At 46.4% G+C, this 14900-nt stretch overlaps 1 protein-coding gene across 22 annotated transcripts in view; it reads right to left on the bottom strand.

Annotated features, from left to right (window-relative positions):
- KALRN (kalirin RhoGEF kinase) overlaps positions 1–14900 on the bottom strand; it is a 659050-nt gene that overhangs the window by 55645 nt on the left and 588505 nt on the right. For all 22 annotated transcript variants that reach the window (XM_032335453.1, XM_032335509.1, XM_032335462.1 and 19 more), the window contains 7 exons: positions 8000–8130; positions 3753–3819; positions 2868–2971; positions 2610–2679; positions 2190–2276; positions 1288–1380; positions 438–488 (listed from right to left, as the gene is read on the bottom strand). In XM_032335453.1, the coding sequence (XP_032191344.1) occupies positions 438–488; positions 1288–1380; positions 2190–2276; positions 2610–2679; positions 2868–2971; positions 3753–3819; positions 8000–8130 (603 nt within the window). The remainder of the gene's footprint in view (positions 1–437; positions 489–1287; positions 1381–2189; positions 2277–2609; positions 2680–2867; positions 2972–3752; positions 3820–7999; positions 8131–14900) is intronic.

The following is a 14900-nucleotide window of genomic DNA, read 5'->3' as shown; positions in this document are numbered from 1 at the left end:
TCCCCATGGTGAGATTGCCTCAAAGGACTTCACTTAGGGAGTAATCCTCCAGGATAGGGAGGCAGTGAAAACAGGATGTTTTATGTGTTGAACTCAGATAGTACCTGGATTCATGGATGAAATGGCACACTGAAACACTGAATCTCTGAAGGATGTCAGAAGACTCAAATATCGCACCCCCTTCCCACCATATGCCATTGGAGCCACACTGAGAAGATGAGTGCAGTGAAACTCTGGAATTCTCAGGACAGAATTCTCAGGTTCTGGAAAAACACTCAGTGTGTTTATTACTACTTGCCATTCCCCATTCTGTTGAGCAGCTGCTGGCAAGGGACTCTGCCTGGACCTTTGGCCCTCAAGAGCCAGTTCTTCTGCCTTAGAGACAGACATCCAACACTGTCTCCGAGAACAGCCAGTGCCAAGAGCATTAGACTCACCTCAATATCAGAACACTCCAAACCAGCCTTCTCACTGTATCTCAGGAAGTCCTAGCAAGGTGGGGGCAGGAGGGAGCAGGGAAGGTGCAGAGTGGAGACATCAGTTAGGAAAACAGAGCACTATAAAAAATCCAGCATCATAAAACCTATGATGACACCCAGATGACTTTCCTCCCCAACAGACATGGCAGTGCATTATAGAAGCTGAGATATGAACTTATGAATCATATTGGAAACATGGAGAAAACCCCCAAATACTCAAAGATTAAAAGCTATGGGCAAAGGAGGAGGGGGAGAAAGGGAAGAAGGGAGAGGGAGGCTCTGAGCAGGAAGCGGGGTAGGGGTGGGGGTTATGTTCAGAAAGCCTGGGAGAAAGGAAAGTTCAATCTCACTCTTCCATTTACCTCATATTCTGTAAGACAAACCAAATTAAACCATTTTAAAAGATAAAATATGATCAAATTTTAGGTATTACTCATTTAAGCTCTCCAGGGCCTTGCCTTGGCTTTTCTTTCTCCTTGTGGTCCCTCTGATTTTATGTTATTGTTTTTTATTTTTTAAAGATCCCAAGTCTGTGATGGTGACAAGGGAAGAAAACGAATTGAAAGAAAGAAAATGAACTAACCACCAACCTTATAGGCAGGAGTGGTATGCAGTTTATTTGGAGGAAGGCTGACATAAGTCAGGGACAGGGAAGATAATAGCCCACAGATTTCCCCTCCCCCACCCCTTCCCCCTGCTGTTCATGGGAAAGGTGTGGTGGAGACACAGCCTCCCGCTGACCTGCTCCCCATCTCAGAATCTGAGATGACCCTTCTCTGGCCCTGACTCAGGCTCACAGCTCTCTCACCTTGAGGAGCAACTGGTATTTAGTGATTCTCTGAATGGGCTTGATAAGGAAGTCACTAAGTGTCAGCCTTTGGTTGATCTCCTGTTTCACCTCCTGGAACACAAGGGATCTACATTAGAAGAAAAAGGATCCAAAGGAATGAGGTCCCCGCGATTAACGGGCACGGTGAGAAGGACAGGCCTTCCCTCTGGCCAATGGAGTTTTAGAATCCTCAAACCAGGGGTGAGGGACAGCTGCCCACACAGCTGCCACCATGCTACTAACAACACAAACCCACACCTTTCTGCATGTTAGGCACTTCCCACCCCGTGTCCTCCCTCCAGCCCTGGGGGGCACGCTGGAATGAGTATTCTGTTCTCTGCTGTCAGAAGGGCTCCTCCTAGGGCAGGGGCCTAACTGCACCACCCTGGACACAGATCTGCCAACAGATGGAGAAGGGCTCTCTCTGAGGCACAGCCTTGCTCTCCAACAAAAGCAGCACTTCCGGGGCAGGGCAAAACAAACACTGGCAGGTGCTTGACAGAACCGCAAGCGGAGAGCCTGAGGGGACTGCGAGTGCCTGGCTGAGGAAGAGGGGCCTCCGCCAGCAGTCCCCCAGGACAGGTGGGGCGGGTGGCGGTCTGCGCTGGGGTCCGGAAGCGGGGCCAAGCTCCTGAAGCCGCGTTGGTGTCACCGTTGCTCCGCACACAGGCCGCCTCAACTCGTCCAGAGCAAAGCCGCCCACGGAACCGAAGTAAGGCAGTGGCCCCCCTGAGGCAGCGCTCCCTGCCCTGAAGGGGGTCCCAGCACTGTCTGGGGCAGGGGAGGCATATGCGGCTGGACACGGCCGGCCTTTCTGACTGCGGCTGCCTCGGGCTGCCTTTCTTCCCTGACCCCGGCTCTGCGAAGGCCGAGCAGCTTACTTCGAAGTAAGCGTCGTACTCGGCGACGATGTACTCAGAGCGCGGCTTGTTCTGACAGTACCACACGTAGATGTGCAGCTTCCGCTCCTGCAGAGGCAGAGGAGGCGCACTCAGGAAGCCGCCCCCCACCGACCCCTCCCCTAAACCACCCCCCGCCGGGCTCCGCCCCAGGGCACGGCCCCCACGCCCTGCTCAGGGGTCACAGGCCCTTCAATACCACGGAAACAAGAGTACACGCAGTAGGCAACCACCCATCTTTCAAATTGCCAAGAAGGTACTCCCTCCCACCCCCTCAAAAAACCAAGAACTTGGGTGAGAAGGAAGGTCAGGGGCAGAAGAGAGAAGGAACTTTCGAGAGCATGCAAGGGAGCCCGGTGGGAGGGGCGGGGCAGGGCGCAGAGGCTGCTGGGAAGCACTCACGTGTTTAATAAAGAGCTGGGCCAGTCTGTCTTGCTCCTGGATACATTTTTCCAGTTCAGCCAAGAAAAAACTAAAAGGAGGGGAGGGCGTAAGGGAAGGAGGCCTCCTCCTTCAGAATTATATTATTTCTCCATGAGGAGATACATGACACCAGACTCTCCCCCAGCCCTACCCTACCCCTGAGGTCAGATGCAGGGGGAGGATGGGCAGGTCCTGGATTTCCAGAGGGCCCTGTCCTCGGGACAAGGTGGCACTTACTCCTTATGCCAGTCGTAAATCTGGTGAATATTTCCAAACACGATTTTATCCTTCCCTCGCATGTCCTCAGGGACACCCTTTTCTTCTATTCTCTTCATGAAGCCCTGTAGAGCAGAGGCAGTGATGAGTGGGACATCTTTACCAGAAAGCTCTCATGCCAAGCCTCATATACTGCAGCCGGGGTAAGTGCCCACTCTCTTTGGGAGCCTGAGGGCAAGCTCTTCCCTGGTCTCTCAGTGTTCGGCCAGGATTTCACCCCGTGCAGAGAGACAGACCCAACTCTGATAAAGTTCTAGGTCCCTTTCTTTGTCTTCAGCCCTCTTAAGAGAAAGTCTTTTTCATCCAAGCATCTAAATGCCCCTAAAGTAAATCCCTAAGGAGAGCACTGTTTTATTTACTGTAAGTTAACTCTTAACTATGGACTTGTCAGTCTTGTCTTATGGGTGGATTTTTCTTGGTCTGTTCTCTTGGTAGCCATAACATTCTCCTTAAAATCTAAGGAGACTCTAAGCCCCAAGTTTTCCCTAGGAGTGCCCTGCTTGTGCCCATGGTGACTCATAGGTCTGAAGAAGAAATGTCCATATGGTTAAACGCCATATGAGGCTCTTGAGATAGTAAGTTAGTCACCTAAAACAAGATGAAGGGACTCAGCTCTACCCCAAATTTGAGACCCCATCTCCCTCTGAATCTTTTATGATATTTCAAAGAGAAAAGAAAAAACCCTGCATATTATATTTGATCTATTGTCATTCTTAGTCTCATTCTGCAAATACCCAGATGTATTTGCACATAACCCACAAGTTAAAAACACCTTGGCCCACCCAGGTAGGGTCCAACATGCCCCTGGTTGGGTTACCGCAGACCCACCTTGACCCACATACTCACCTCCACCACAATCCCCAGATCCTTGACATAGTCTTTTTCTGTCTGTACCAGCTCATTCAGGACAAACCTGAGCAGGAGATTAAGAACAATGAGGGTTCCTCTTCATTGCAAAGCAAGAAATCTTCACACTTAAGTTGACAGGAAAGATACTTTGGCACCTTTAAGACAAGACACTTGGACAAAACTGAGTTATGAAAGCTTTGAGGCCAAGGACTCACCAGGAGACTTTCCTTCCTTCATTTCAACTCTATTCTGTGATTATCAAGAGGAGAGAGACATTTGCTTGATAATCAAGCTTTGAGTCCTCAGAGACACCAACATCAAGTGAAACTTTTGAGATACAGAAGCTACAGTAGATAGTTGTCCCTGGTAACTGGCCTGCAAAAGGTCCAGTCAGGGCCAGAAAGGTTGACTGCAGGCCCCCATTATCACAGCTTTCAAAGCAGTAGCCTCCCCTCTCCCCAGCAGATGTGGGGTATAACCAACACAAGGACCCTTGCTTTCTTGGTCTCTTTCTTGTTAATGATTTCCTCCTCTCAGACACTGCTTTGTGCCAGCCCTTCATCTGAAATGTCTCATGCTTCTATCAAGGCAGGGAGCGTAAGCCCTGTTTGTTCTTTTTAGAGATTTTATTAATTTGTTTGAGAGACAGAGAGGCAGGCAGAGAGAGAGGAAGAGAAGCAGGCTCCCTGCTGAGCAGAGAGCCCAATGCTGGGTTTGATCCCAGGACCCTGGGATCATGACCTGAGCCGAAGGCAGAGGCTTTAACCCACAGGGCCACCCAGGTGCCCCTGTAAGCCCTGTTTCATATAGAGGGAGATAGTGAGGCTGTGTTGCCCAAGATGATGAAGTCCGTAACAGAGTTGGGATCTGAACCTATTATGCCAGAGTTCAGAGACTGCTCTTTCACTGTTGCCTGCTGCCTGGCAAACTGCTCAGACTGGCTCTCTGGTGCCCCTGAGGCCTCAAATCCAAGAGCTTCTCTTTCTTTCTGTCCAGAGAGTAAAAAGCTGGACATAAAATACTCAGGGCTGTGCACGGGGGCAGGCTGGGTGCTGTGCGGCTTACTGGAGTCTGACTCCTACTACTTTTTTTTTGCCTGGAGCCACACAACTGCTTATTTGGCCCAAGGGGCTGAAGGAACCCCAACATAAGGGCTGTTAAATGTTCTGAATGCAGGAAGCAATTCATCTGGAATTCTTGACCTATATGGCACACAGAAGCCAACAGATCCAAGGGTCTGGGCCTCAGGGTGATGGGGAGAAAGCAAAAGGAACACATGCTTCTTTATCAGCATGTCCAGTACTTCCAACCAGTTTCCTCTCTCTAATATACACAATCCACAATCATGTGTTACAGGCCACAGGAAGGAACTGGCAAGGCCAAATAAAAGCATTTAAATATATCTTTAGCATGGCCCACATTACTGCTTGGAAGAAAATGGTAAAAACCCACAGGAAAGTGGGAGTGGGAATTTGGGGCTGGGAGGGCCCTCTGGAGATGAAGTCCAGCTCTCTGTCTCCAGGCGATATATTTATCCTATGCTATCTGCTGACAGATTGAGGGCTGTCTTGGGCTTTCCAGCCTCTAGGGAAGGGGGATGATTAGGCTAGGTGCTGCTAGTGGGCCTGGCATCACTTCCACTGAAGGCCCGACGAAATACTTGGGGAGATCATGACGCATTAATGGACATTCTGAAAAGGTCCATAAAAGATTTAAATTACATGCAGCATAAGACAGACCATGATTAATTGTCAAATAAATTGAAATCATACTAAAGCATTTTAACAAATGTTCAGTTCTTATTAGTAAAGGTTATTTACAAGGTAAATGTTACTCTTTCGCCCAACTAAACTTCTTCCAGCAACAGGTCACACCTATTTCTAACTTCTGTGTTTCACAATGGTGAGGAATGGCTGGTCTTGCACAGGAAATCTCTTAGAAGCTTTGCACTGGCTATTCCCTCAGCCAAGAACACTTTTCCTCCCTGGCTAATGGCCATAGCTAATGGCTTATTTCTTACCTGCTTCTAGTCTTTGTGTGTTAAAATCGCAACACGGTCTCAATCATATTCCAAATCTCCCATACTATTTTTTATTTTTTCAGCTTCTAACATACTTAATAATCTATTTTTATTTTGTTTATTGTGCAGTTTCTCCCTTTATAGTGTACACTTGCCATGAGAGCAAGGACTTTTCTTTTATTCCTATTGTTTGTCTAATTCACTGATACATCCCATACCTTGGGGCACAATAGGTATTCAACACCTACTGTTCAATGAATGACGGCTAAAACTTGAAGACAATCAAGCCCACCCTTGACTTTTTTCTTGTCCTGGAAAAATAAGTATCTGTTTTCATCTTTTCTCCACAGAGCTCTCATTTAACCCTTTGCTGTCTGGACTGTCTCCATTCCCTGTACCTCGCCCCCTCCCCCCACCACGCCCCTTCCCTGGCCTCTCGCCTCACACAGAGTTCACAATTAGAACATGTATCTATCCTCTCTTTCATCATGGCCATAAATTGCAGCAAGAGCAATGAGACACTGTAATGGCTGGATTTTCAGGATAGCTCAGGTTGTAGAGAGTTGTGGAGTCAGGCAAAAGAATAAGAAGAGAAATGGGTAAAGAGAGTAAAAGAGGCAACAAACTTCTGCCTGTTGGAGCAAGATCAGACAACAGCACATCTAGAAGCAGGACAATGGCTTACATGACTGCTCATGAGCCTGTTCAACCAAAATGACAAGAGCAGTGACAGGCTTTGCCAAGGACCACTTGCTACCCCAAAGGTCTCCTCTCTGATCTGAGTTTTGGTTGGCTTGACAGAGGACTGGAGCATTGGCTCCACCACTGTCTCATCTATGTGAAAAATACCCTGAGAGGCTAAAGAGAAGCAGCTTTATACAAGTCCTAAAAAATTTCCATTTAGGGACAGTATTTTTTCTATCTCTATTCCATTCTTGGGATTCCCCTGGGTACCCATAAAGTTGAGGGGAAAGTTTGGAACTGAAGAGACACTTGTTCAGCTCAGCTATGAGGTGACAACCCTGCTTGGAGGCCAGGCCCTGGCTACGATGTTTCTACTCTTGTTTCCTAGGAAAGAAAGTCATAGATGTTCACTTTGCCGGTTTCTAGGCAACAGAGGGGCCTGGCCTCACTCATTTTTGCTAATCCTCACATCTGTGACCAGGCTAAAGGAAGGACGAGACAGACTAATTAGCAAAGGGATCAGTTCTCTGGGCTTTATAATCCCTCACACACCAGGCCACATCCAAGACTCACCAAGCTCTGCTTCCAACATGGAATCAAATCCGAAGCAAGAAAACTAAAGTTTTGGAGGAATTGTGGTTTGGGATTAATGGTATCTGATATCCTCTTGATCATCTCAAATAACAGAAGATGGCCTTGACATCAGGGTGGATAACTCAAACCTTATATAAAGGACGGGTTTTTGTGAAATGGGCTGCAATGTGAATTTTATTTACCCCCAACTATTAAAAAAAAGTGAAGAGATTCTCTTGGAGCTAAGCCCACAAATGGATGCCAACTTAAAGGGTTAGGAAAGGGCTAGAGTTAGGCCCTGGCCAGCCGGCACAACAGAAGCCTTTCCTAGATATGACTTCTCTACATTTTGAGAAATGTTTCCTCAGGTGAAACTCTACCAGACTTTCTGCCATGGTTTCTCTAATATGGGACCATAGTGATAGTCCCATAGTTCTCTGCACTTTGTTGTTTTCCTTTTGTCAGCATGTGCTATTTTGTTTTTAAAAGATTTATTTATTTATTTATGAGAGAATGATGGGGGAGAGAGAGCGAGCGAGCGGGCAAAGGGAGAGGGAGAGGGAGAAGCAAACTCCCTGCTGAGCAGGTAGCCTGCCGGAGGCTCAATCCCAGGACCCTAGGATCATGATCTGAGCCAAAGGCAGATGCTTAACTGACTGAGCCACCCAGGTGCCCCAACATGTTTTAAATTTCTAACAGACCGTGGTTATAACCACACTTTGTCAATAACAGCTGCTATCTCCCTGACAATACTTTAGCCTAAAATTCTTAAAGTCGATGCCACGGCAGTGCCTTGTCTATCAATGTACACTGGACAGATCTAGGTCACCTTTACTTAGAATGAATAGTATCTGTGGAAATACGGTGTGGGGGACCCCTCTGTAATCCTCCCCAAACTTCCTCTGACCTCAGCATGTTGTCCACCATACACATGCGTACTAGGGTAGTATATGGGAAAGTTACTTACATCCGGCCTCTCAGGGCCTTGGCTTTCTGTTCTTCTTCCAGGTTTCTAGGAGGTGTGGGTGGAGTCATCCCCTCATTCAGGCAGCCTACAGGGTCTTTCAAGCTTCCCCGGTATGAGCCTCCTTCTAGACTCTGAAAAGAGAAGAAAAACAGCCTTAGGGAAGCATACCTTGAAAAGTCATCTGGAGGCCCTTGTGTCCCCTCCTGCCTAGCTATAGCCAACTTAGTAGACCAGTAGCCCAGGCTGTTCTCACTGAATGTCAGTGAGGCACCAGGAGGCCAGGTACTCCCCTGTCCCTGCAGCAGATTGCCCAGAGCTGCCGCCTTCTCGGGCAATCAGGATGAACTTGGCATCATGTGCGTCCAATTTCCTGACATAATGAAAATTGTCAAAGTGACTTATATCTGGGTAAGTGCCTCAGAGGTAAAGATAATCATTGAGGGCGCCTGGGTGGCTCAAAGGCCGCTGCCTTCAGCTCAGGTCATGATCTCAGAGTCCTGGGATCGAGTCCCACATTGGGCTCTCTGCTCAACGGGGAGCCTGCTTCCCTTCTCCTCTCTCTCTCTCTCTCTCTCTCTGTCAAATAAATAAATAAATCTTAAAAAAAAAAAGATAATCATTGAGATTCTATACTGATGAAGCAGTTAAAAAAGATCAGTTGTGAGACCATCAAATGCCAATTGATAAGGGGAAGGTAGTGACAGGAGAGCTCGTTGGACCAACGCCTGTTTGTTAAATCAGCTACCTCCCCCCCCCAACCCCGAGATGCCAATGAGATGTAGACCGGAAGAGATTAATAGATTTAGCCTTTCGTAAAAATATCTTTCCTAAGGTTATTTGCCAAAGTTTTCTTTCATTTATGAATCCCTTTAATTTCCTTTAATTAAGGTGCTATAGGATTGAGAAACAAGGTAAAGATATTAATACAGTACTCTAGAAAGACTTAAGAGCAAAGGTTTCTAACGCCAGATCTGCTAGCCATTGGATGATCTTAAGTGAGACAGCTGCAATTATTCCATGTGGGCTTCATTTTTTTTTTTTTTTTTTCAGTTTTCAAATCAGATCTCTCCTTTCTACAGATTTCTAAGGAATTGAGAGAGACAATAGTTGTATAACCCCTTGGAAAATTAAAAATATTCTACAATGATGAGCTCTCCCTCCCAACCCCCAGAGCTGTTAACAAGAAGGATATTAAAAAATGGGGCCAATCTTAGCATTTTCACAGGTGTCCTTGAAGAAAGAGCAAACAGCAACACTTAGAATTTCATTATGGAACTTGGCAGAAGCAATGTGGATAAACAGTAAGCCTGGAGATCAAGGTCAAGGTGAGCGACTCTAAAACAAATATGGGTGTCTAACCCAAACTACCCACACAAGAGGCCTATTTACAACAGCCTCTGCGGCTCAAAGGAAAAGCTTCACTTTGGAAGTCTTTGAAAACATCAGCCTTAAGGTTAAAGTCACAAAGATAAAAAAATCTCCAAAAAGGTGGGAGAAACAACAGGCTTCAGCATGGTGTTAAACAGCGTGCACTTGGAGTATATGTCTAAATTCTCATAGCTGCCGTAATTCAAGATAGGATAAATACAAGTAGGAACAGTCCAGAGGAATGAAACAAAAAGTAAATGAGGTACCCAATGGGTCATTCATTATATAACAGGTGGTGGATATTAAGACTTAAAGCAGAGGGGCCTTTGAGTGTGTAATTCAGTTAAGCATCTGATTCTTGGCTTTGGCTTAAGTCATGATCTCAGGGACGTGAGATCACGCCCCACGCTGGGCTCCATGCTCAGCAGGGAGTGTGCTTGAGATTCTCTCTCTCCCTCTCTCTATGTCCCTCCCCTACTCTCTTTCTTTCTCTCTCTACAATAAATGAATAAGGGGAGGGGCTGGGTGGCTCAGTTGGTTAAGTGTCTGTCTTCAGGTCAGGTCATGATCCCAGAGTCTTGGGATAGAGCTCTACGTTGGGCTCCTTGCTCAGCAAGGAGTCTGCTTCTCCTTCTCTCTCGGCCATCACCCCTGCTTGTGCTCTCTCTCTCTCTGATATAAATAAATAAAATCTTTTTAAAAATGAATAAATATTTTAAAAAAAGTCTTAAAGCCAAAAAATTTAAAGTTGAGAAATGATATCAACCTTCTTTTCCCCTGCTCTACCTCCAAATCAACAAAAGGTACCAAGGGCCAAGCATGAATTTGTTACCAACACCAGAAACTAGAATTAAGAAGATAGCATCTTATAGGGTGGCTGGGTGATGGACATTGATGAGGGGGGGTGGTTTATGTGCTATGGTGAGTGCTATGAATTGTGTAAGACTGATGATTCACAGAGCTGTACCCCTGAAACAAATAATACAGTATATGTTAGTAAAAAAATTAAAACAAAATTTAAATAAAGATAGCATTTTCAAGCTCAAGAGTGAGAATTTCTTTTAACTTGTCATGAAGTTATTTTACAGGATAAGTAATCAACTGTGGAAGTTGTTATCCTGAGAAACAGCATAGACTAAAAATATAGAAAGGTCAAGGAGAGTTTAGCTAAATTTATAGATTCTGGATCTCTAACCAGTTATTAAGGAAATGAGAGTGTCTGGTGCTTGGGTCTGAGAAGCCAGTGGACAGGCAGGCTCTTCAAGACATGTGACCTGTTCCCTGGTGCCATGGCCAGAGACAGGCTCCCAGGCAAATGGACTCAGCTGCTAACTGATTTGATTACATGACTTTTACTTCCCTTCCTCCTTGTCCTGTTGTCCTATTACAGCCTTTGTTCTACAGCCTGATGGCTGGCAGGATGCTGACTACAAGGCCTGGGCAAACAGGCTTCCATCTCTGCCTACAAGGCTCTCCTGTGGAACATCCAGCTTGGCATGGTCCTTTTTCAACTTTCCAGAATGAAGGGCCTCTGAGGAGCTGAAATGTCATGCAGGGAACTATGTTCCCTATCTTCCTGTCTGACCTGTTGAATGAGCAAAAAAGCCCAAAAAGACTCTCTGCAAAGGGGTGAGTAGGGCAGAGGCGGCAAGAGAGGAGGAAGAGAGAAATAAAGGGTCTGGGTAAGCTGTAGTCTGGGCAATGGGCCTCCTAATGGCCTTGGCTGTCAATGCTTATAACTCAAATGCCATTCCCTCTGATGGCAGGCTTCCAGGGCTAGAGGGGGGATCCTGGGTCCCAGCCATGGGCAACTGGGGGCAAGCTGCCACTGTCTGTGCTGCCTCTGCTGGGAGGCAGGCAGCAGGGGCTGGTTTATGGGTAGTGGGAGCTTCTGCCCTGCCCAGGGCTCAGGCCATCACAGTCTCAGCAGGCAAAGGAGAAGGTGCACGAGGACAGGGCCACAAAGTGCCTCTAGCTGGTCCAAGGCCATGGAACAGAAATGCAAATAGGATTCAAAGCAGTAGATTAATTAGGGAGGAAGTCTGTCCTCTGTTAAAAATGAACACATTCTTTCATCTGTTGATGGACATCTAGGTTCTTTCCATAGTTTGGCTATTGTGGACATTGCTGCTATAAACATTCGGGTGCACGTGCCCCTTCGGATCACTACGTTTGTATCATGCTTAGCGAAATAAGTCAAGCGGAGAAAGACAACTATCATATGATCTCCCTGATATGAGGAAGTGGAGATGCAACAGCGGGGGTTAAGGGGTTAGGAGAAGAATAAATGAAACAAGATGGGATTGGGAGGGAGACAAACCATAAGTGACTCTTAATCTCACAAAACAAACTGAGGGTTGCTGGGGGGAGGGGGGTTGGGGGAAGGGGGGATGGGTTATGGACATTGGGGAGGGTATGTGCTATGATGAGTGCTGTGAAGTGTATAAACCTGGTGATCCACATACCTGTACCCCGGGGGATAAAAATATATTATATGTTTATAAAAAATAAAAAATTATTTTTAAAAAATGAACACATTCCCTGTCTGCTGGATTATGGATAAAATGCCCTCTTTGGGACTCCTATAAGCACCCTTTACACACCCCTGCACACCAGTCATGACACAGCACTGCAACTGCTCAACGGTTTGCACTCCAGCGAATATTCATTGAGCATCTACTACATGCTAAATATTTGCCAAGCACTGCAGAAATGAAGATGAATACAATCTGGCTTCCTACCCTCCATCATCTAAGCTATCATGGGTACTGTTTTAGACAGAAGGGGTACTAAGGAGGATGAAAAAAGGAGCAAGATGCTCTCTGGGGGAGGAGGGGGTGGAGAGGGGAGGGAAAGGAAAAGGCAGTGCTTGAACTGAGTATTGAGAAAGAGGATTGCACTGGATCCTCTGATGAGAGAGCTTTCTAAGCAGGAGCAACACTCTGAGTAAAGGATCAAGCTGTGAACCTACCTGGGGCAGCCTGGGAAGCTGAAAGCAGCCCACACAGGTAGAATATAAGGGAGTGAAAGTGGCAAGGGGTTGGGGAGTGGTGGCAAATGACTGTGTATTGTGTGAGTTTGGGGGAGTGAGTGAAGGAAGAGGGTAGGAGTGAGACTGACAACCCTGGAGAAGAATGCAGTGTCCCATCATAGGGAGACCTGTGTGGTGCATCAAGAAGTAGAGACTTTACTTTCTAAAACCAGTGATGAAGGGTTTGAAGCAGGGAAGTGACGTGATTGGATTTAAGTTTTAGGAAGACCAGTCTTAATGTTTCCAAGAGCTTTTCATGACTTGGGAAAGTGTCTCTGATATGACAGTAAAGGAAAAAAGAATGCCATTTTTCTATACTCTCTAATTAAGTACATTATTTTTAAAAGTGCCGAGGAGAGGGGCGCCTGGGTGGCTCAGTGGGTTAAAGCCTCTGCCTTCAGCTCAGGTCATGATCCCAGGGTCCTGGGAATGAGCCCTGCATCAGGCTCTCTGCTGAGCAGAGAGCCTGCTTCCCCCTCTCTCTCTGCCTACCTCTCTGCCTACTTGTGTTCACTGTCAAATAAATAAATAAAATCTTTAAAAAAAAAGTGCCTAGGAGAAAATATATCAATATTTCAGCACTGAATGTGTCTAGATGATGATATTATCAGTGATATAATTTGTGTTCCTACCCTTGTCATTGTTCCATTTTTTCTTGAATGAGCATATATTGCTTTTATTAGTAAAAAAAAAAAAAAAAAACTATTAAAAAGTTTTTTAAAAAGAAAAAAGAAAAGAGAATCCATCTGGTATTCATGTAGAGAGACATCAGACCGCAGTCAGAGAGGAAATGTTCAACAGTCCAGGCAGAGAGAGTTTTGAGCACTAACCCTGTGAGCTCCATTAAGGAAGGTTCTGTGCTCAGTGCCAGAGCTGGCACATGGTAGGGCTCCAAGAATTTACTGAATGTACTATGGGACTCTTGGGGAGAGGTCAAAGGTCATCTGATAAAACAACAGATAAGGGTGCTTGTCCCGTACCACACATCACACCAACCTCCTAGCTGACCCACCCTGTTCTAAAAATTTAAATAATATTCTCTGGACCAAAAGTACTAGATCAGAATCGTCTCCAGACAAATTAGGGGTGGGGATGGGGAAGAAGATAACTGTAGAGTAAAAAATTTCATGTCTGGGCAAATGACATTTCAAGTTTGTGACTTTGTCTTCAAATTTTTTTGGTGGAAATCGAAACTTTTCTACTTCACCAAGCTCAGGAACCTTTTCCATAGAGGAAGGCCAGAGGCACCCAGTGCCTGAAAATACACCCCTCCACCATGGGTGCAATGTGGCCATTATTTCCTCCTCTCTGGGCTCTTTGGCTAACTCTACCTTGCCACTGACCAAGCAGGCTGATTCACCTAGAGGTGAGCAAAGCACAAAGACATACAGATGCAGTGTGGCCCGAGTCATGTTTCATGGCCCACTGGGCTGGCCTAGGGAGGTGAATACTATCAAGCGGGAGAACCAGAGGGCAGGAAGCCTTGCTGAAGCAGGTAGACACATTCTAGGACGACGGGTCACTGGGTAGACTGAACAAGAGCTCAATCCCAGCCAGTCCCTACTCCAAAGGTAGAGGAGAAATACCATCCCAAGCCCAGGAAACTGCTGTGACATGCCACCTGAGGACAAGGGCTCAGATAGGAGGTATGCTTTCTGGAGGCTTGACCTTTCATCTCAGGCAGGCTGTGATATCCTGGGGCCGTTTAGAGACACACAAGATTTTTAAAGACACAAAAGCTCTTGTTCCTTGAACTTGAGAAGTAAAACCAGATCATATAGATGGTTAAGGTATAACCCTGCCCTGTCCACCCAACCGCTCATCTACTGGCTGACACACACTGTGTCCTCATGGCCCAGGACGGGGCTATGAAAGGGCTGGCTCTGTTGCCTTCCCCCGACATTAACACAGATCCCGGATGAGATGGCTAAGAGCTAACATTTGTAGGGTGCTTGCTTATCATTTTACAAAGCACACTCACACCTACTCAATCATCATGGTATCTTTTTTGAGATAAGATTCAGCTGGACAGAATCATCCCTGCTGATAAAGAAGATAAAAGAGAGGCCCAAGTAGACTAAGTAACTGCCCACAGCTACACAATAAACAGCCAAGGCGGGACTACAACCCAGGTCTCTGATTCCCTGCACACCCACCACCTCACCACCCGTCCTCACATCTAGGAAAAGTTTTATTAAAAATCTCACAGTGGTGGGGGGGGGGGCGCCTGGGTGGCACAGTTGTTAAGCATCTGCCTTTGGCTCAGGTCATGTTCCCAGGGTTCTGGATTCTAGCACTGCATCGGGCTCCCTGCTCAGTGGGAAGCCTGCTTCTCCCTCTCCCACTCCCCCTGCTTGTGTTTCCTCTCTCACTGGGTCTCTCTCTTTCTCTCTGTGTCAAATAAATAAATAAATAAATAAATAAATAAATAAATAAAACATGTTAAAAAAAAATCACATAGGGAGGGGCACCTGGCTGGCTCGGTTGGTAGAGCAAGTGACT

The sequence above is a fragment of the Mustela erminea genome, chromosome 1, assembly GCF_009829155.1.
Source record: "Mustela erminea isolate mMusErm1 chromosome 1, mMusErm1.Pri, whole genome shotgun sequence".
Lineage (NCBI taxonomy): Eukaryota > Metazoa > Chordata > Mammalia > Carnivora > Mustelidae > Mustela > Mustela erminea.
The sequence above is the reverse complement of the archived record's forward strand: the minus strand, read 5'-3'. Positions and strand labels throughout refer to the sequence as shown.